Here is a 20,006-nt window from a genome sequence, read left to right as displayed (position 1 = left end):
TCAAGTTGTCTCTGATACTTTGCGTTTTTTCTAGAACCTCCTTTCAAATTTGGTGGGTATAAGTAAAAATAAGTCATTACTTCAATGGGACACCTCTTTACCACATGAATAAAGCATGGATTGATAATTTCTCCTGTTTTGTTTCGGGGTGACAGCTTTAAAGTGCACAAAGGCCAAAAAGAGACGTGCTGTCAAAAAGTGATGGCAGACAATATGTGGTCCCTTAGCTACATGGTACCATAACGAGGCCTTCTTGCAGCTCTCACTTCATTTAGGGTAGATGATGCAGTTTATTGTTTTGCAATCACGTTTGGCTTGCAAGAAAAGTTCAGCTAAAACTAGAGCAAATTGCAAGAAACTCTGCACTAGGAGGAACTTAACATTTGAGATTTGCGTGGAAAAACTTGCAACATTTTTCAAACTAGCACTTGCCACACCCGATGTTAGCTGTCTTCCATGGCGCAGAGACAAGCAGCTTCAGAAGCTGGTGGTGCTCTCCTCCTCCCCAGGCCATCGCTTCCTCATACCTTGGTGTGAAGTGGCACCTGCTCAGGATTCTGCAACACTCCCTTCTGGCTCAAAATTTACATCCCTGCCTTGAAAATATTTGCAGTGTTGGTCGTTCTCAGTGTCGCAGGTCCATGAACTCTCAGGAAGCAGAAGCCTGGAGACAAAAACTTGCAGTTTGGCAGAGTGCAAATCAGGGCTGGGCTCAGAACCTCTCAATCCCTACTTCACTAAGTGATTTGGGAGGGATTTTTTTTTCTTTTTTAGCTTTTGCCAGAAAAAAAAAAGGCACTGTGAATTTCCTGATCGGATTGCCTGCTTCCTCTCAGAATGAAGTCATTTTGACAGAGTGCATTTATCTCCCATGTGCTCGAGCTGCCCAGTGCACCATGCTTATCCTTTGTCACTTCTTCTTCAGACCACTGCCATCTCTCCTCTCAAGACAGAGCTTCATGCTCTTGCCTCCAGAGGGCTCCCAGCTCATAAGAGAAGTCAGCAGTTTTGGCTAATTGACAGCCTTCTCTTTTTTTGTTAACAAGTGAGAGGGGAGAAAAAGGGCTCAAGTGCCAGAACAGCATTCTTGAGGATCCAGGTGTTAACACCTCATGTGATAAGGTCATGCGCATGAATGATGGGTGCTCAGGATGCCCTGCTTCCTGGAAGAAGTCTACGTAAAAGAAAGATGTTCTGTCTGCAGATACTTCACGTCCTGTACTCTCAACATCATAGTGCCACCGATCCAGAGCCATATTATCTGGTGATGCTTACAATGTTTTGGAAGTCCTGTGGCCATCCCTGGAGTCTGGCTCCATCAGCCTCTAATTTAACCAAATTGGTGACTCAGGGACTGACCACAGTACCAGGATATTCCAGGGGATGCTGCCGTTTGTTACCAGAGCATTCAGTGGGAGACAGGACAAGGCACCACTGTTTCTGAAGCACACAGCACAACAGGGGTAGCCAGCTGGGCTTGGCCAGTGTACCCATGGGTCAGTGCTGTTCCTTATCTCCGTTGCAATGACAACACAAGTGGCCCCAGGATATTTGGCACTGAAAGCTCCCATTTCTCATTTAGACTCTTAAAAGCTGTAGCTCTACACAGCCCTCCTAAATGAGAGCCAGAGAGCCAGAGGTCATGCTGTGAAATAGCAAAGCATATGACATTCACTAGAGCTCATCTGCAGTGTCTCAGGGAATTGTGCCTGTGCCCATTCTGGACATCTCTAAAAGGCCAGCAGGAGCTCTGTTAATATGTTAATGAAATGCTGCATAGTGTCTGAATGAGGCTCCCAGATAGGAGGCTGTGTTCAGCAAAATGTTCCTCTATTGCTCTTCTCCTAAGACTTTTTAGGGTCTTTAATGGGTTTTGACTTCCTTCTCCTGGAGTGCAATGTGATAAGGAGAAACATTCCCTTTTCTTCAAATTATGTATTGGAGCAGAAGGCACAAACTAATCAGTCTGTCCTTAATACCGCGACGTGATAGCATACGAACCATACAGGCCTGGCTAGAGACGAACTGCTCCTGCGCCGAAGGGGCAGTCGCGTGGGAGCAGGCGTGCACAGGGGCATCTCAGCTCCCTCTTCTAGGGGAGCTACTCCTCTCCAACCAGTGCTGGTCCCAAGGGTCTGAGAGCTGGTACTCCAGAAGAGCCTTTCCACTTTGAATATTTTCTGATCTTTTTACGCTGTTGAGAGGAGCCTAAGACACCTGCCGACTCAGCTATTAATTGTAGCGTTTGACCTTGGGATGTCCTGTGGCCTCTTGATTTACTTCAATATTTTTATCTGCCATCTCTAACACTTCTCTAGAGTTTTATCTTGCAAAGTATTATAATCATGTGAAAGGTTTTAGGTCAGCCATTATACCAGGCAAAAAAAACCTCCCGCGATTTGGCAAAGCTAGAATGTCTTTGTTTGGGCCTATGTTCAGCTTGGCTTTTCGTTCATTTCTTCTGACAAATTTCGAGTTGCTCTGGACTCTCACATACACGTATATATAATCCAAATGAAACTGACTTCTTTCAAAAGCAGTGGCATTTTGAAAAAACAAATATGGATGTATTCTTTTGGGATTGTTACTGTAAGTGCTGCCAAAACTCATCTTTTGTATGTATGTTTGGAATATGTGTGCTGTTGGCTGTAAATTGTCTTTTATTATTCTATGGCAACTTGTCCAGGGACACACTATAAAACAAGATGTAGCATCTTCATGTGCTAGCCTGATAAAATTTATATGAAGTATAATGGAAAACAGAAGTTGTTTTGAGCTGTTTTCAAGTTCAATAAATAACTGTAATACTTGGATAAAGATGTTCTTTATTAGGTCACATGGGCCCTAATATAGAAGTTATAAGTTACCGATTTAAGACGGCTTCTGCAATTATGGGTTTCTAGGCAGACTCTTAATCATAGTGAATGGGAATATTTTCAACCCCCTAGTGCACATAGGCCCTGTCACTTCTCCTGCCTGCAGTGCGTGTCATCCAGCTGGAGGTGGCTGAGGAGAGAGGGTGGCTCTGCTGGGACTCCCTTGCTTGGAAGAAGCCATTGTCACCACAGTCCTTTTGTGTAAAGGAGGTGTTAGATGCCGTGGAAAGTGAGGCTGAATGTCGCTGGGAGCTGGCTCCCTGCCTGTCCTCACGCCCCTGCACCCTGCCACCCATGCAAGCACACTGCAGCAGCAGGTGTGGGGAGGGGGCACCCAGATAAACCCAAAACTTTTACCCATCATTCACCCTAACCACTCGGGAGAGGGAATTTTTGTAAGCAGGAAAGGTTTAGGGTGGCCGGGACGTACAGCGTTGCTTAAACATGCAGCCTGTGGATGTTTTTGACCAGCTGACAGTGCTTGTGAAAATAGGGCTTGGGAAGCCCTGGGTCCTTGGGTTTATCTTGCATGGTTAGGGCTGTCAGCGTGAAAATCTATGTGGTGGCAGGTGACGTGATGGAGGTGTAGCCATATTGTTGCGCTAAATTTGGGCTTTGGTTTATTCTGCTTGATTTTTAGTGGGGTATTTGTTAGTTTTTAGAACTAGATTTTGCTCTGAGAACTATAAATTGGGCTCTGAAATTATCCAGCCACATGCCTAAACTTTTCGGAAAGGCCAGCATGCTGCTTCCTCCATTTGCTTGCGTTATTTGTCTCTTTTGAGTATTTTGATGCAGGATTGGAAAAAATGTCTAGTATTGTGACAGCAAAAAAATTCCCTCCTATATTATCAGGCTGGGAGGAATACCTGTAGGAGTAGTTGCCGTAGAAACAAGAACAGTGGAACTAAGTATCCCTGCTGATCCTGCAAACCTGGACTCGGAGGCCAAGGTAGGCCGAATGTGTTTCGTTGTTTGTCCTCTGCAAACGTCTCTTTGAAAAGTGCATTTGTTTTGATGGAAATTTTTCATCCTAAGTGTGGGACAAAAAGTACAGGCATTCCTTGGTTGGGTGCTAATGCATGGCCGTTGTTGGGACAAGTGAATGGATGGTTGTGTTGGCCATTTGTACAGTAGACACTTCCTCAGTAGTCCTACTTCTGTTGTGGCTGAAGTGGGATGCTAAGGCTAGCGCAGGGAGCGGGGACCAGGAGATCGGGGAAGCAAAAATCCTTTTCTTGTTCTTTCACTGTGGCTGTCTTGTCTCATACTCTTTCTGCTTTGACGTTTTACTATTCCCCTGCCTGCTTTCACCGTGCCAGCCCTACCTCATCTCCTCTCCCTGATCTTCTCCACATACCTTTTTCCTCTCTCTCCTTCACCTTCCTTCAGCAGTCATTGTATCAGGCTTCTCACACCGTCTCCCTTCATTTTCTTAGCTAAACCAGTCACAAAACTGCTGTAGATGTTGGTGACATTGTCCAGATTTGTCTGCGGGCAAGCAGATCCTAAGCATTTCATGAGCTGCACTCCTCATTGTTGGCTCCACGTTGCAGCTCTTGTTGCATCCATTTCTGCATTTTATGCTAACTCGTATGTTAACCAACGTTCCAAGTCTTAACAATCTTTTTTATTCCCAACAGATAATCCAGCAGGCTGGTCAGGTGTGGTTCCCTGACTCTGCCTTTAAGACTGCCCAGGCTATCAATGACTTCAACAGAGAAGGGCTACCTCTGATGGTCTTTGCTAATTGGAGAGGCTTCTCTGGAGGAATGAAAGGTAACTATCAACTTGGATGCTGTCAGGAGAGTGGCTGTGCTTCTCCCAGTCAGGGCACAGCTGCTGTTTCCCGCAGCAGCACAGCCAGTAGCACTAGCTCTACTGGTTTAGCGCCCTGAAGCGTCCCTTGGGGAACAGCCCAGCACTCAAGGAAAGCGGTGGGAGCGCGTGGCAGGGACAGAAGCAAGTCATTTCTTTGGGTAGCGTCTGGCTATTAGATTGGCTGAGCGTGGTGTCAGCTTGTACCACAAACCTGTGTAGTGGATCTGCCTCATCCTTCTTTGCTGTAGTCTGCATCCAGCCTCCCTCTTTCATGTCAAGTTTAGAAATGCTAGTACAGGGATACTTTTCTAGGCCTACCAGAGTATTTGGACATGTGAGCCCTATGAAATCACAGCAGTGCTCTGCACTGCCATGCCAAAAGTCCGGCTGTGATTGCCAGCCAGACGAAAGGGACGCCCTGTGCTGCAGTAGTTGTGGTGACAAAGGGTTTCATTCCTTTCCTCCCCATTCGTATCTTGTCTTTAATAGGCGCATAGCAGGAATAACAGAATATGCAAAGTGCAAATTTGACGTGAAGTTCTTTTTAGGAACCCAGCAACACAGCTGGGTTTTTTTACACGTACCCTCATATATGGGTTATAGGAACTTGCCAGGTCAGCTGCAATGAGAACAGGCAATTGGATTTTAACAATGGTTTAGTTGCTAACAAAATTTACAGCTGCCAACCTGGGCTAATTAAAGACTAATCTCGGGAAACCCCTTCTGCTTGGAAAGGTTTATATCCTTCTGCCTCAGCTTAGAAGTGGGACTGGATAAGCCAATAGTATTGCATATCCAAAATGTATGGGCATATTCTGTCAAGTGGAAACGTTGTCTCACTGATAATTTTTCACATGAATATTGTCATATCAAGGACTGTCTCCCAGTTGACTCTCTTGGTGGTGGTGGTTGTTCACATGAAGTGGAACAGTTATAAAACTGCTCAGTTAATATACCAGCAGCTAGATTTTTGCACCACATATTGCTACTTTGAATATTGTGAAGTGCCAAGAATGTGAGATGGATACTATAACATTTAAGTAAGTAAAAGATTACAGCCTTTTACTTGCATGTGGCACTTAACCAACACAGAAGAGAAGTTATAGATCCGCTAACGCAGCAAAAGTTCCTGCTCTGGAAAGCCTGGCGTTATGACAAAGGATGTATTGTTCTGTTGTCTTGTTAGCAGGGTGGAAAAAAAATGCTATTTAGTTTGCTGAAAGCTCAGGGAAGATGGCCCAATGAGGATTCTTTCCTCTAGAAAATACCTGTTACCTGTCAGGATGATTTCTGATCCATGCTCTGCTCCTGGGCTCCTTTTGTGACTTGCTTTCCGTACTGCCCAGCTTACTAGGGAAGTAAGTAAGGAATGAGGGCTCGGTAAAGTTATAAAATTACTTTGCCTTACTATACTGTGAAATCTGTCCGCTTTGCCAGTGCCCTTGGTTGGGAGTATTCCTCAGAAACAGATTTTAGCTTAGGATTTGGGACCAAAAGCCCAGGGTAGGAAAGATATTGTGAACATGCTAATATTTGTATTGCGTATGCCACGTCCTGCAGCCCAGCTTGGAGGAGGAGGAGGGATCAGTCACGAGGGGAGGGGAAGAGAGGAACCGTTGCAGTTTCCATGTTGGTCCGTGCGTTTTCTGCACGCTGTTTTGTGCTGAAGGGCCTACAGAGCAAGTGCTGGTCTCTCTTCGACAGCCTCTGCGTTCCTTGGGGAGTTGTTTGCAGTTTTGGTATCAATGCTGGCTGGGGATTATGCAGGGAGGGAAAATAAACAATTATGCCACCCCTCAGTGCACACAAACACACTGCCAGGAGCCGACTGCACTGTGGGTAAAATGACTCCAAAATTGTGTGTAATGAGTAGGAAAAGATTAGAGACAGCTCTTGCTATGCTGAAAATTGACATTAGTGGAAGGGGGGAAGAGAGGGGGAAAAAACCCTCTTTACTAGTCGGCCTAGGAGGTCTAATTCAAGCAGTAAAATAAATAAATAAATGACATAAATAAAAGCATATCACAATGGTAGTGGTGGTTTCCCCAATGAGCTCTGTCTGGCCGGAAGGCTATTCAGCATAATGCAAAATTAAATTATAAAAACTGGCTTGGATATTTAGATGGAGGAGCCATTTGGAAGTGGTTTATTTAGGCGAACCGGCAGTGACCCACGACGGGGAGACATCAAGCGTGAAATTTACTGGAAATTAGCACCAGGGTCTTGGACTCGGCATGAATAGTTTGATAGCATGCAAATCCCCGCGACATTAAACTGCGGCGCTGCTTGTGCTACAGGGTCACTCGCAGTTGGTTTTTCATGTTTTACTTATTATTTTTTCCTGGGACAGGTTGTAAATAACAATAAAAAAATGTAAACCAGAATGAAAAGGCTATTTTAAATCTCTGATTACCTGGCTGCTGAACGGCTGTATAGCTCGCATGTAGCGGTTTATGAGGTACGTTATGTGTCTGCAGCCAGTCTAAGCCTGGTGTTTACCTGGAGGTCCTATCTGATAATCCAGCCAAGCTGATGAGATCTGTTCCAGCTTTGGACGTTCAGAGCACGCTGCCCGACACTACAGAAATGCAAAAAGCTGTCTGCAGCCTTTCTAGCATGCTTGATGCATCCGGTTGCCAATATTTACACACACAGTGTAATGATAACAGCTTCCAGCAGATTTCACGGCTCTCTGTAGTAGATGCTGGTGCACACTGCAGCTGGGCAGGCAGACACAGAGTGGGAAAGTGCGGTACAAACTCTGTCTGTCCTTCTGAATAACAAGCAACGCTGTTCTTCCTGGAGGATGTCTGTAGCATTTCTCTGTTGCAATAGTGGCTTATTATGCTGAAGTTTAAATTAATATGGGACTGAAATGTGGTCCAGAAATATCATATTTAATTTTATTTTTTCCAATCTCATCATAAGTGCCTTCGAAAAAAATAGTTGTGCAAAGAACCTACTCTTTAAATAGGATGTGTGTTGTTCTTTGCCACATGGGTGATGATGCAGGTGGTCATTTTTTGTTTTAAACACAGTAAGTGTGTTAGTTACAGTGATCACAGTTTCTAAAGTCTGTACCCTAGCAGGGCACTAGGGCTGCCCAAGCAACTCAAGCCCAGGGCAGTGGGCACTGTTAAAACCTGGCATCATTTACCACCTGCAGTAGTTAAATGTGATGCAAATTTTGTAGGCAGCTCACAAGTTCAGATGGTAAAAGAGCGGACTTAATCATTAAAACTAGGGACAGTGTTTCGGAGTGCTGTTCTGGGCGTTGTGAACAAGCCTGGCTGCCATGGGCTTGTCCTGGGAGCTCAGCAACCTCCTTGCCTTGAGCTGGACCTGGACCTGGACCTGGACCCGACACCATGGCAGCTCCGTGGTGCCAGCAGTTGGTTTGAGTCTCTCTCCCTTCCTGGGTCAAAAGTCTCTGTTAATGGAAGTTTTTACCTTAAGGAAGGAGTAAATCCTCTACAGCAGAATAGTTTGCAGCCATGTCTGGAACTAGGAAGGTGCAATTGGAGCATGTTCCCAAAGACTGCAGGAGTGGGTCCAGTGACCTCAGGAGAGGTTTTGAGCTTGCAAGAGAAGCCAGAAGTCAGTGGAAATCCATATCTAAAATATTAAGCTACGCCTGCTGGGAGATTCCAGGAAAATCAGATGCTGTATTGTGTGATCTCCCAAAGAATAATTGTGTACAGAAGTGCCTAGTGGCAAAGTTCATGCTTCTGAAGAGCTTAAAAGTCTGATCTTGAAAGTATTCCCGTCGCGGAAATAGTTCCCTGACCTTGCTGGTGCCAGGCTTGGTAAGCCCAGAAGGATGCCTGGAACAGAGCGCATTAAGTTTCTCAGTTTCTCTGCTCTTCCTCCCTTTCCCTTGTTCAAACAAGTAGAGCTTTTTTTATTCTACACCTAACCTGAGTAAGATATATACCCTTGACAGGAGTGAAAAATGTATTGCTAATTATGCAATTATTTTATTATGTAGCACTAGTAAAAAATGTCTAGTAAAGAATTAATTCAGTTAAAATAATTTGAATCAAGCAATTATTTTCTTAACACTAGAATTAGCTGAAAGTACTTCAAGTGGTTTATTACTAGCACTACATAATAAAATAATTGTGTAATTAGTAATAAATTTGTCACCCCTTTTGAGGTCTTTTTCTTTGCTCAGGACAAATGAAAAGGTTGGAGTTTTGTTTGGTTCTTAGCCCCCACTGTCTCTAGCGGAATTTATATTTATTCACAATTACAGGAAATGGATTGTTCTTCTCTTCATCAGCATTTGAGGTTTCTTAAAGAATATGAAACTCCTTTTCTTGGGTACTTGGATAATGACCTTGCAAATGAACTGGAGAGAGCAAATTAGTACCTGTGGTACTAACATACACGCACACATGCATACATATGTAAATATATATATGTGTGTATGTGTGTATATATATGGGTATATACATGTGAGTGTGTATGTGTGTGTTTCCCATTGAAATGGCGCTTAACTAACTTCCATGTCGATGCTTAACACTAAACTGGGGGTTAAATGCTGTGGGGACCTTGACTGGAGTCTCTCTCTTCCCCAGAAACAATGGTGCTCTCAGGAGATGTAAGGATTTTAGATGAATGAATGGACGTATGTCAGTCTCTTTTGTTTTGATGCTTCTATATATAATTGTGTGTAAGAAAATATTTGTATTTGAGTCCATCTGTTTCCATTACAAACTATATCCATTATAAACTATATCCTCTCATATTAATTCTTTTTGTCTTCCTTTTTTTCCTCTTCTATTTAAGTCACCTTTGGGACTGATTTTTCAATGTACTGTCTTTACCCAGTGGAATTGTTCTTATTAATTTTGAGTAAAATGCCTTAAATTGTAATGCAAGAAGAGGAGAATTCTTTTCCACATCTGAACCCTCCCCCCACACAATTTTTTATCAAGATATGCAAAAAGTCTACTGCCCTTTAGTGTGCTATGTGCAGTACATGAATCTCGATACAGAGCCATAGCAGTAAGTGTGAAACTGGGCAGCTGCACTCATGTTAAATGCACAGGTACCTGGCCTAAATTTCTGAATTGCTGAAATACTCGTTGGCTTGACTGAGAAGGTAGGCAATGGATCATCTCAAGGGCTACTTATAAGACTGGTTTATGTGAACTGAGGGCCCTGCCGGTCATATTTTGTGAATATTATTTGGTTACACTGGAAATAATCAAACCATATTTCCCGAAGCGGAGGTCCTGAATCTGGGAGCTGAACTGTTGTGAGAACATCTGTTTTCTCAGTCCATCTAGCCCTGCCCAGGTCCCAAAGATGCCACCTGGAGCTGCAGGATGGTGGCAGGAGGACGCATTTAGAAGAGCTGGATGATTTTTTTTCCCTAGATTGACCAAGCGTGGTGGGGCTGAGGCATTGAGACACTGTGACTTCAGGTGCTGTGTCCTTTTTCTGCAGACATGTATGACCAAGTGCTGAAGTTTGGTGCCTACATTGTGGACGGCCTGAGAGAGTATCATCAACCAGTGCTTATTTACATCCCGCCGCAAGCGGAGCTGAGAGGAGGGTCCTGGGCTGTGATTGATCCTACCATTAATCCTCGTCACATGGAGATGTATGCAGACCGAGAGAGCAGGTATGGCAGCTTTCTTCTCCCTCCATAACCACCTGTTTTGAGGCATAATTACCTGGCTGAGTGAGAAGCTTTCAGTTCAGAGTATGGCAGGGACTGACCACTTTCCAGTTGTATTTGATATGTCAGAGGAGTTTGTTGTGTAGTGATGCCAGCTGGGACGCTTGGGGTGTTTTCCTGACTTGGACCTCGATGGTGGGTGAATTCTGTAGCCTCTCTGTACCAGCCTCTGTGAAGCTGCGTTAACTAACGTTTGTAAAGCACGGTGAGATATTGGTGCACAGGCTTTTCTTTGGTTCTGGTATTTACACACACTGCTTCGTGCTTTGAAACAAGTGCCTGTGTATACAGTTTTGCAAATTAAATAAGTATGTAAATAAGTGTGCATTTTAAAATACCTGAGAAACGTACTATTTATCGGGTAGGCAGTTGGGTAGTTTCACTTTTTTCTAAAATACAGCTTGCATAAGTGAGGTGCTAGTTACTGGTAGTTTGGGATATAAAACTACAGACAAACTCTTGGAAGCGGGTTTTTAAAATAATATTTTAAAGAATATCTGAAATATAAAGATACTAAATTATTTGGAGGGAAACAACAGCCCTGTCTGGGCTTATCTATAGTAGATGCAGCTTGAACTAGAAGGACAGCATGGAGTATCTTATCAAGGGAATTTTGCTTGGAAGAGGTAGGAGGAGGATGTAGCTATGAGTTGATGTTACAGAAATGAACAGCAGAGCACTTCAAGTACTAGAGAAAAGCTAAGGAGTGTTAGATTCCTGTTTTTGATGTATTTGATCCAGCCACGTGATACGAAAATAACAAGGCAAATGGGAAGCAAACTAACATCTGATGGTGAAAATAGCTTTATTATGTCAGTGTGACCCCTCGGTACACAATTCTGTAGATGTGCCTGTGTTCTCCCTGCCAAAGTGGGAGCGGCTGAAATGGATCTTAGAGCTTTCCTCTTCTCCCTAGTATCTTCTGCAGCTTCAGTGTCACGTTTTATTAGAGCTGGGCAAGCCTCAAAGCTCTGCCTTTCCTGTATACCCTCAGCCTTGGACATTTTCCTCACCCATGTAACTGATTGGCTGCCGTGTGCACCATGTGCTGACGTAGAGAACATGGCATCATTTCGGTGTGTGCCCAGGAATTCATGGGCTTTGGCTTGCCTGCTGCCTGTCACGTGGAAGTAGGATCCTCACCACCACCACCACTTTCTTTCCCCCTGGAGCAGCTGCCCAAGAATTATGCCCTGCGAAATGGCAGAGACTGAGAAGTTGCCGTGATGGGGCCTGGATGGGCATTGCCCTTCCCATTCAAAAGCAGTGAGGCAAAGAGCAGAGCTGTCTGTTGGCCCCTGGTGGCTCCTGCTCCTGCGTAACCAAGCCTAAGTTTTGAATCACATGTTTCTCTGTCTTTGACCTGGGAAGTGGGCAGGATCTCTAATGAAAATGGTTGATTACTTGGTTTGTTTCATAAAGCTTGCGACCATTTGAAAAGGCTCTCAGGTCACAGCATGAAAGAGCCTACCTAAGAGTATTGTTTCCACCAGCCTGTATTACGTATATTATTGGATAGACATGTTTCTGTGAAGCCTCATGTGCACGTATGGCATTGGATAAATAATAGCTAAGATTCTTTCTTTCTTGTTCTCTCTTTCTCTTTGTTTTGTCTCCCTCTCTCCCCCTCCTTTTCTCTTCTCTTCTTTTTTCTACGTACTTTCTAGATAACATTGAACCATTCCATTTTGTGTTTCCCCTTGTCTGATGACCTGAAAGTGCCTTTCTTTTCTCTTTTCCCGTCACTGATCAGAGGAGGAATCCTGGAACCAGAGGGGACAGTAGAAATCAAATTCCGCAGGAAAGATCTGGTGAAGACAATGAGGCGAGTGGACCCCATCTACATCCATCTGGCGGAGCGACTAGGTATGTCTGCACTTGGGTGCTGGTGGATCAATGATCCGTTCAGCTGATAGCTAATGAATGTGTTTATAGACCTTAAAAAGGAGCACTGAGGCATTTTATCAAATTCATGATAATTTTTATTTACTGTCATCTAAGTTGGGAAGAAAACCAGATGAGACAAGCTGCATGTATGTGTGTGTGAGAGAGATGATACCCATGTACGTACAGCATAGCCTCTATGTGTGTAATGTATGGAGCGTCTTTTTGAACCAATTAGTTTTTTTTCTATTAAGTTGATTCAGCCTTACAACAGACACTCACCACAGCTGCTTATCCCTAGTTTCCTTCTCAGCAATTGCTTAGATCACTAAGACCTCTTGGGCCAAACCTTCAGCTGGTGTCAGTTGGCGTAGCTAAGGGTTTGGTCAAAGACGTTTTGGGCTGCTGGACTATCACCGTGTGTCTGAGGCAGTTTTGAGTAATGATATCTGTCTGCTCTTCGATTTCAACAGGATGAAATATTCTTCGCCTCCTCCCTAAAACATGGGGCGATTTGTGCAGGGCTCAGTGACTAGCGTGTCACTGCATGTATTGTATTACTACTATGCTTTTTGTTCCGAGTGATCCCAAAGCCTGGTATATACCCAGTAAACTGAAAGATGCGGTATTCAGCAAAATGCGCTTAATACCTGATATGTACTCCCTCAAGGGAATAGACTCTTTAAATACTTCTTTACCAGCTCTAACTGTAAGGGTATAATCATACAGAGCCTCTTTCTACCTCCAGAATGGGCTACATTTTAGTAGTGAGGAAGCGCACTTTGTGGGTATAGTTTGAATTTGTAAAGCCTTTTGGGATCCTTCAGGAGAAAAAGCGCTCTGCAAATGACTGATAAGTTATGACTATTGCTGCAGTTGCATTTTATTATTTGGCTTCTTTTTAATTTATGTCAGTGCAACAATTTATACAGAAAACAACCATTCCGATGTTCCTTTGGTGGGAGGTAGTAATTGTAAAGGGTGCTGCCAGTGTTAAGAATCAGACTGCTGCCTGAAAGTCAGGGTCTTACTGATGTCTTTGATGGCATTCAAGATTTTTTGTCTTTTTTTAGTGCTAGTATTTTTTAAGTCTCAGTTTTCTTTCACTGCGCTGATAAATATCTGCATTCAGATCTTGCTTGTGTTACTGCATCAGAGAAAGTGGACAGAAATATCCAGAGGGATATGTTATTCTGTTTACCTGTTTCTGAAAACAAATTTTAATGTTTGTAGGTGTAGCAAGGACGTCCTTTTCACAAAAAAATCAACTTTGGCCTATGTTAGACTTGGCAGCATCCCTTTGGAAGCAAACAGGTAGCCTGGCTACACCAAATAATGGAGACCCAGGACACCGTCCCAATGAATGTACTCTCAAGTTGTTTTGCACTCCACAGTTTAAAGGCTGCAGTGTAATTCCTAACGCTGTCAGGACTCGTAGCTATACCTCCTGGAGGTGTTTTTCTGGACCTCCGCGTGCTGTGCAAGAGAGCTGCCTCCCGGGTGCGGGAGTCCCAGAGGAAGGAGAAATCAGATGGGTGGTTAGGGAAGGCAATATGCTGAGCAGTCAGCACCGGTCCATGCAGATAAATGGCACTACTGCAGGAGCACCGCTTCTGAGAGTATTTACCTTAGCCCAACCATAAAAAGCGCAGGCTCCTCTGACTTACAAACCAGCCTACCGCCCCTGCAAAGAAATGGTGCCTTCTGGGAGGTGACTGTCGGATGAATCCATTTCCAAGAGCGGAGAGACACCGGCTGCGGACAAAGAGGGCTGTTTGCTTGTTTAAATCCTGCAGCAGTGGAGGAAGGGGGAGCAGAGCAGCACATGCTTATTTATCGCCGTGTGGCCCCCGCTCAAGGTCTGCGGGCTGGCGCAAGTGCTGTGCAGCTGCCCGAAGCCTCCTGCAGCCCCAGCAGCCTGGGTGCACCAGCTTCCCCAAAAAACAGGGGCTGGGGAGATGGAAGGGCAAGCAGATTTCTGCCAACAGTCTCAAAAATGCAAAGCCATGCTATGGGAGGAGGCGGGAGCCTGTTCAGGGTTCCCCCCACACCACCCTCTTTCTCTACAGGGTAATTACTCCCAGCAAACTCCATACACTTTAATTAAAATGACTGCAACACCAGAGCAAGTCACTTACAACTGTACGTACAGAGAGCTCTAAAAGCTTCAGTGGCTGATAAGCATCTCACTTAGATGGCTCGTAATTGCTCCCAACATTGGGCGATCATTGCTGTTGTTTTGCCACTAATTCCTTGCCATAGCAGGAAAGCCGAGATTGCAGGACACAGTGAATTGCATAATTTTTTTTTTTTTGCTAGTTTTCTTTCTGGCCAATTTAAAATTTGTCAAAGTCGGTCTTCTTCTGGATCACTGCCCTTTGATATTTCGCGCACTCCATTTGCCACAAACAAGCCGCAGGGCCGCAGTTCATGCTGACTCCAGCAGAAGCAGAGAAAGCTCCATTTATCTTACACTGCCTGCTGAATTCTTACTCATTAGCTGGGGGTTCACTGCCTCTCTTTAACCCCTGAGTGGCTGTCATCCCTCCCCGGAGCTGCTGAATAGCGGGGCGGGGGGGAGATGTTGGCAAACATGTGCTGTGTGCGGAGGGGTGGGGAAACAGGGTGACTCGGTTCTCATTTGAGGCATCTTTAGACCCTGGGTTTTGACTCACAAGTGGGGAGCGTGAGAGCAGAGAAGGTTGGCAGATATTGAATAATTTGACATAAATCTGTTCATTATCAATTCTCTGGCACTCTTGCCGAAATGTTTATTAGCCCCGCGTTTTATTAAAATGTCACTCAGAGTTGTGCTATTACAGAACAGCACACAGTGCAGAGCAGAGGGCACGGAAAGAAAAGATAGCCCTTATCCTGCCCCAGGAACGTGTTTCCACACAGCATAGGTGTGCAGGGGGAGCGCTGATTACCTAGAAATATAGGAACGATTCAGACTGCAAGCATCAGGCCATAGTCGAGAATAATATGGAGATTCAATTTTATTTTATTTATTTCCTACATTTAGAGTAAAACATTTAGGAGTGGAATAAAAATAAAGTAAAAACTTTGGTGTGCAGATTTCAAGCATCAAGCGTAGGAAGGTTATATGTGTAATGTATCAGTTGTACAGGGTAATGTGAGCAAAGATTTGATCCAATTTTAATGAAAGAAATGGCACAGTGGCTCCAGTTAGTGCAAGACTGGATATTACCTTTTCACGTTTCTCCTATCAGGTATCTATCCCATAGTAAAAGGGAGGCATCTGTTGTTCATCTGATAGATTTTATGATAGTGTGAGCATCCTCTTCAGCCAGTCCTATGAAATAGTTGGCCCTGTGCTAGCATGTGTGTTTATTTATAATTATGTACCCCTTTTGCATGCATGCATCTGTATTTAGACATCGCGATGCTTTTTACAAGGTGTGGGAGGAGAGGGGTACTGCTCCGCAAGTACGGCAGCACTCTGGCAGGTGGTGGACTGGTTGTTTTTCTTGCAAACACGGTTGTAAAGTGCCCTCACCTTTCCACAGATAAAATTACAAATCAGTGCATGCTGCTGGCTCCTGACTTCCTTCTCATTTTAATTGGCTAAAGAGCATGCAAAACATTTCTTGACTTTCCAAATAACGAGCGCTCCAGTGCTGAGCCAGTGACCCCACGTTAGCACAGCAGTTCCTCCATACACATAAAACCGTGGCAGTGCGATAGCAGCAGTAAACTGGCGGGTCCCTCTCAGCCACAGCAGCCCAGGGCCTGGTGGCTTTGCTGCAGTGGCCTGGGGACAGCTCTGGCACAGCGTTTTCTTGAGTGGCTGAAAACTTCCATCCTGTGACCTGTCTAATTCCAAGCTTTTGCTTGGAAAGTTCAATTACAGTTCAAAAGTCTAGTAATTATTGTCTGGGTTTTTTTTGCTCTGTGTTCTAATTAATCAAAATGCCAACTGTTTTCCTGAGCAACCGCTAAGAAAAATATTGCTATTGAGACTGCATCTCCCATGAAGTGTTGGACGAATGCAGTCAGTGGAGTGGTAACTTTTTGTCTTTATCGGTAATGCCGACTTTCAGGAACTGCCTCTGTGTACAAGTACTGCTGCATTTGAATTGTCGTTAACTCACAGTCATGAGTCTAGAAAAGGAAGTACCGATTCCTGTCAGCTCCTTCATGACAATTGGCATCTCAGATTTTTTTCTCAGGAGGGTTGCAGATGATTCCTCCAAAATATCCAATTTTTGGAACTATGTACCTGCCACACTTTGCCCATTTGCTCCAATGCTGGTATGAGGCCTGAGGAGCTGGAAAGGACTAGAGTGGCACATCGCACAGTGCAGTCGCACAATGATATTTCAAGCCCATGTCATGGGCATGCGTGACCTTCACTGGTATTTCATACTGCACCTTTAATAACATAAATCCTACTGAATATTTAGTGAGGCATTTACAAGCGGTCTCATTTAAAGAAACAAGCAACGACAATCAAAAAATGCCTGTCTCTCTAGGGATGTGAGCGGCTCTGAGTGACCTTCTTCTCCGTGCAGCTCACATGGGAGATCTGTTGACTGGGCAACCTGAAAGGGGTTGCCATTCTTGCTGTCTTTGCTGAATTTCTGTCGGGCAAGAGCTTTACTAAAGGTAGATGAGGAGAAGGTGAGATTCAGGTAGGAAGATTTTTTTGTGTTCCAGGTGTGGAAATTCGATGGGACCATCATAACCAGGGGTAAAGTTGACATCTCATTATGCCATTGGATACAGAGTGGCTCTGGTACTGCTGTGGAGTGTGTTTCTGTTCAGCGTATGCTGCAGTGCGGTTTAAGTGCTTTGCTGAAAAGAATGGCCTTACTGTTCTTTTTCTGGTGTCTTCTGGAAAAAAAAAATCCCCTAAATTTGCCTATATTAATTGTAACATTGAGACAATCCGGGAAAACACACCCATTCCTGTTACTTGCAGTGAACGTATTAATGCTCCTTTGCAGGCTGGATGGGTAGCTACTATTTATGTTGTAAAAGTCATCTTTACAAATCAGAGGTGCAGGTTAATTTGCCGGAGCGGCTGAGGTCTGGGGCTGAGGCACCACAGAAAAGGTTCCTCCCTGGTTTCTGGAGTGATCCAGGGTGAAGGATGGGCCAGGAGGGTCCTGGGAGGTCCCCAGCGCACGCATCCGCAGGGAGCCCCCCATGGGGCCGGGCGCTCTGAGCCGGCCCCTGGGGCCTCGAGTAGTGGACATTTGCCCAAACCCTGGGTGGTTTGTTGGAGGAAGAGGCAAGAAAGTGAGTGAGTAAATGTTCCGCCATGCTGAGGCTATGCGCCGAGGGCGAGGGAGAAAATCCCACATTTTAACAGCTTAGAAACCATAAACCATCAAATTGATTCAGAAGCTGCCTGGCTTTCTGCAATCAGAGGGAACCTACAATAACATTTCTTGAAGTCATTTTGTCTAACCTGTTAAACTGGTCATATTTAAAAAAAGCACTTTGCTACTAAATGTTATGGGAAGCCATGATTCATGGTGCTGCTGAGCCATTTCCGTCTGGCAGGAACTTTATTAAAGGCAGCCTGCGCCCTGACACCCGCGCAGGTTGTAATCACTGCAGGACACTGCGCCTGCCGGCGGCTCGCTCCCCGCCGGCGCAGGCAGCGGGGGAAGAGCTGGAGCGCGGGCTGGCTCCTGGAGAAGAGGCTCTCCGTTTAATGGGGCACAAATCAAAATAGTTTAGATGTTGCTTCCTCTGCCATGATGCTTTCCCTTAACTTTTGGAGAGGAGTATAAATTGATATTCAGTATCAGAGTGCTCTGCAGGAGAGGGTTCTCGGTGGATTTATTGCCACAGCTTTTCCATTTGTCTGCCCAGGGAGGGCAACTTCTCTGAAGTCTTCTTCTCTGATCACCAGCTATAAAGCATGCATACAGATCCCAGGAGCAATAGCTAGGAGCAGCTTTGTGGACGCGCGTTAACGGCCTCCTTTGGTTAACCGCAGTGTTTGGTGTTTATTGCTTGGTGTCACTGCGGCGCTAAGGGCCGTACCAGAGCTTCAGGGGCCTGTTTTGGGCTGTAGGACATGAAAGAAAACGCTTGTCCCTCGGAAAGCCAGACTTGGAGGCAGGGTGGCACTGCGCCCAGTGCGTGGCTCGGAGCCGGGAGGCCGTTGTGTCGGACCGTGGAGCAGTGCTCACGGGCCAAGGTGCACGACGGGGAGGAGACAAGCTGCCAGCTCCCTCCAGGATACATTTGGGGAACGTTTTGGCTTAAATTCTTTTTATGTGTGGTTTAAAACTAATTTTTGTTGGTTTTACTGGGTGTGTTTGAGCAGAGGCTTTTGGCTTGTGTGTTTCTACAGGTCACAAAGCGTTTGGCTCTAATGACCATCCTGGCAGGATGGTTTTACTTTGCAAGCGCTGCTTGCCCTCCTCGGTCACGGGGACAGCGTCAGCCCTCGCCTCCCCGGTGTCTGGGACGAGGACAGGTCCCTTGCACGCTTGTTCATGAAGGATGTTTGTAGCGTGAAGGGCGTTCTGGCAAGGCCCCTTCCCCCAGCAAAGGTAACGGATGTTGCTCTTTTGCCCTCAGAAGAGATTTGCCGACCTCTTTTGGTATCCCCATCTTTAACACTTCCCCAGGGTAACTTTTCAACTTGATCAATACCAAGACTGCCTTAAACAAAAGAAGACAAACACGAAAAGAAGAAAAGACACCACTGCGATTAGACATTGCGGGTCGGGAAAGCAGGACTGAGACATTTACCTGGCCTCTGCCGAGCGTGGCGATGGCTGTGAGCATACCAGCGCTATTTATAGATGCAAACTTGCTTGGCGACTGCAGAGCAAACTGCAGTCCAAGATAAGTGCACCCCATGGCTGTTGAAGTGCCCTGCATCCTCTGCAAAGTTAGGAAAGTCAGGCTGTTCCTCTCCTTTTAAATTGTCACCTTGCCGCGCCACCTGTGTGCCAAAAACTGCCACGCTTTGCATGTTTGCACTGTAATGTGGCCATTTCAGAGGGCTGCCGCTTTTGTCTCTCTATCGATTAGTGGCTGATCCATACCCAGAGGTCTATAATGTTCCTATGATTTAAACTTTAACAGTTTCATTAACTATCTCGTACCTTTAGAGCAAAGGAATCCCATATTTTAAGTCCCCTCTTCTTGCCAGTATTAGATTTGTGGAGGGAGACTTTTCTGCGAAATAAATAAATAAAGCCCAAGCTTTCTGAAAAACCCCGAGGCCTCAAGATCTGACTAGAAAAGAAGGAAAACCATTCCAAGATATTTAATTGTACAGGGGGCTTACAGGATTGATCGAGAGCTTAGCTTTTTACAATAGTCCAGTGAATAAGAAATGCTCCTGACAAACGATCGATGATGGGATAATCACTCTTTATCCCCCCTCCTCATTGTTACCTTCTTTCTTTCAGGAGAACAGGGTTCAGAAGTCAAAAATCTTTATAGACGCTGCTTTTAAATTAAGCAGAAAATAGACATTGACATATTTGTTAATCTCACCTAAATCATTACTGGGCCTGGCTGGTTTGGCTGTACAGCAAGAGTGTGGCAGATAGGCCAGAATACATGAGCGTTACTGGCTTAAGTGCATGCATTGCCATTTAAAACAGGGAGATGTAGGAACCTGGGAATTTAACGTGGATAAATACATATAATTTTTAATTCTGAAGGTGATAAGAGTAGCTTCTCTTCATTAAAACCTTCTTAGCAGCATTTGGAAGGTTAGGCAACATTTATATTGG

The 20,006-nt window shown here is 44.9% G+C and overlaps 1 protein-coding gene across 9 annotated transcripts in view; it reads left to right on the top strand.

Moving 5' to 3' along the window:
• The window catches only part of ACACA (acetyl-CoA carboxylase alpha), a 154,236-nt gene that overhangs the window by 122,159 nt on the left and 12,071 nt on the right, over nucleotides 1-20,006 (top strand). For all 9 annotated transcript variants that reach the window (XM_068910467.1, XM_068910466.1, XM_068910464.1 and 6 more), the window contains 4 exons: nucleotides 3,732-3,828; nucleotides 4,520-4,655; nucleotides 10,152-10,329; nucleotides 12,140-12,252. In XM_068910467.1, coding sequence (XP_068766568.1) covers nucleotides 3,732-3,828; nucleotides 4,520-4,655; nucleotides 10,152-10,329; nucleotides 12,140-12,252 — 524 coding nt within the window. The remainder of the gene's footprint in view (nucleotides 1-3,731; nucleotides 3,829-4,519; nucleotides 4,656-10,151; nucleotides 10,330-12,139; nucleotides 12,253-20,006) is intronic.

Source organism: Struthio camelus, chromosome 16 (assembly GCF_040807025.1).
Source record: "Struthio camelus isolate bStrCam1 chromosome 16, bStrCam1.hap1, whole genome shotgun sequence".
Taxonomy (NCBI): domain Eukaryota; kingdom Metazoa; phylum Chordata; class Aves; order Struthioniformes; family Struthionidae; genus Struthio; species Struthio camelus.
The sequence above is the reverse complement of the archived record's forward strand: the minus strand, read 5'-3'. Positions and strand labels throughout refer to the sequence as shown.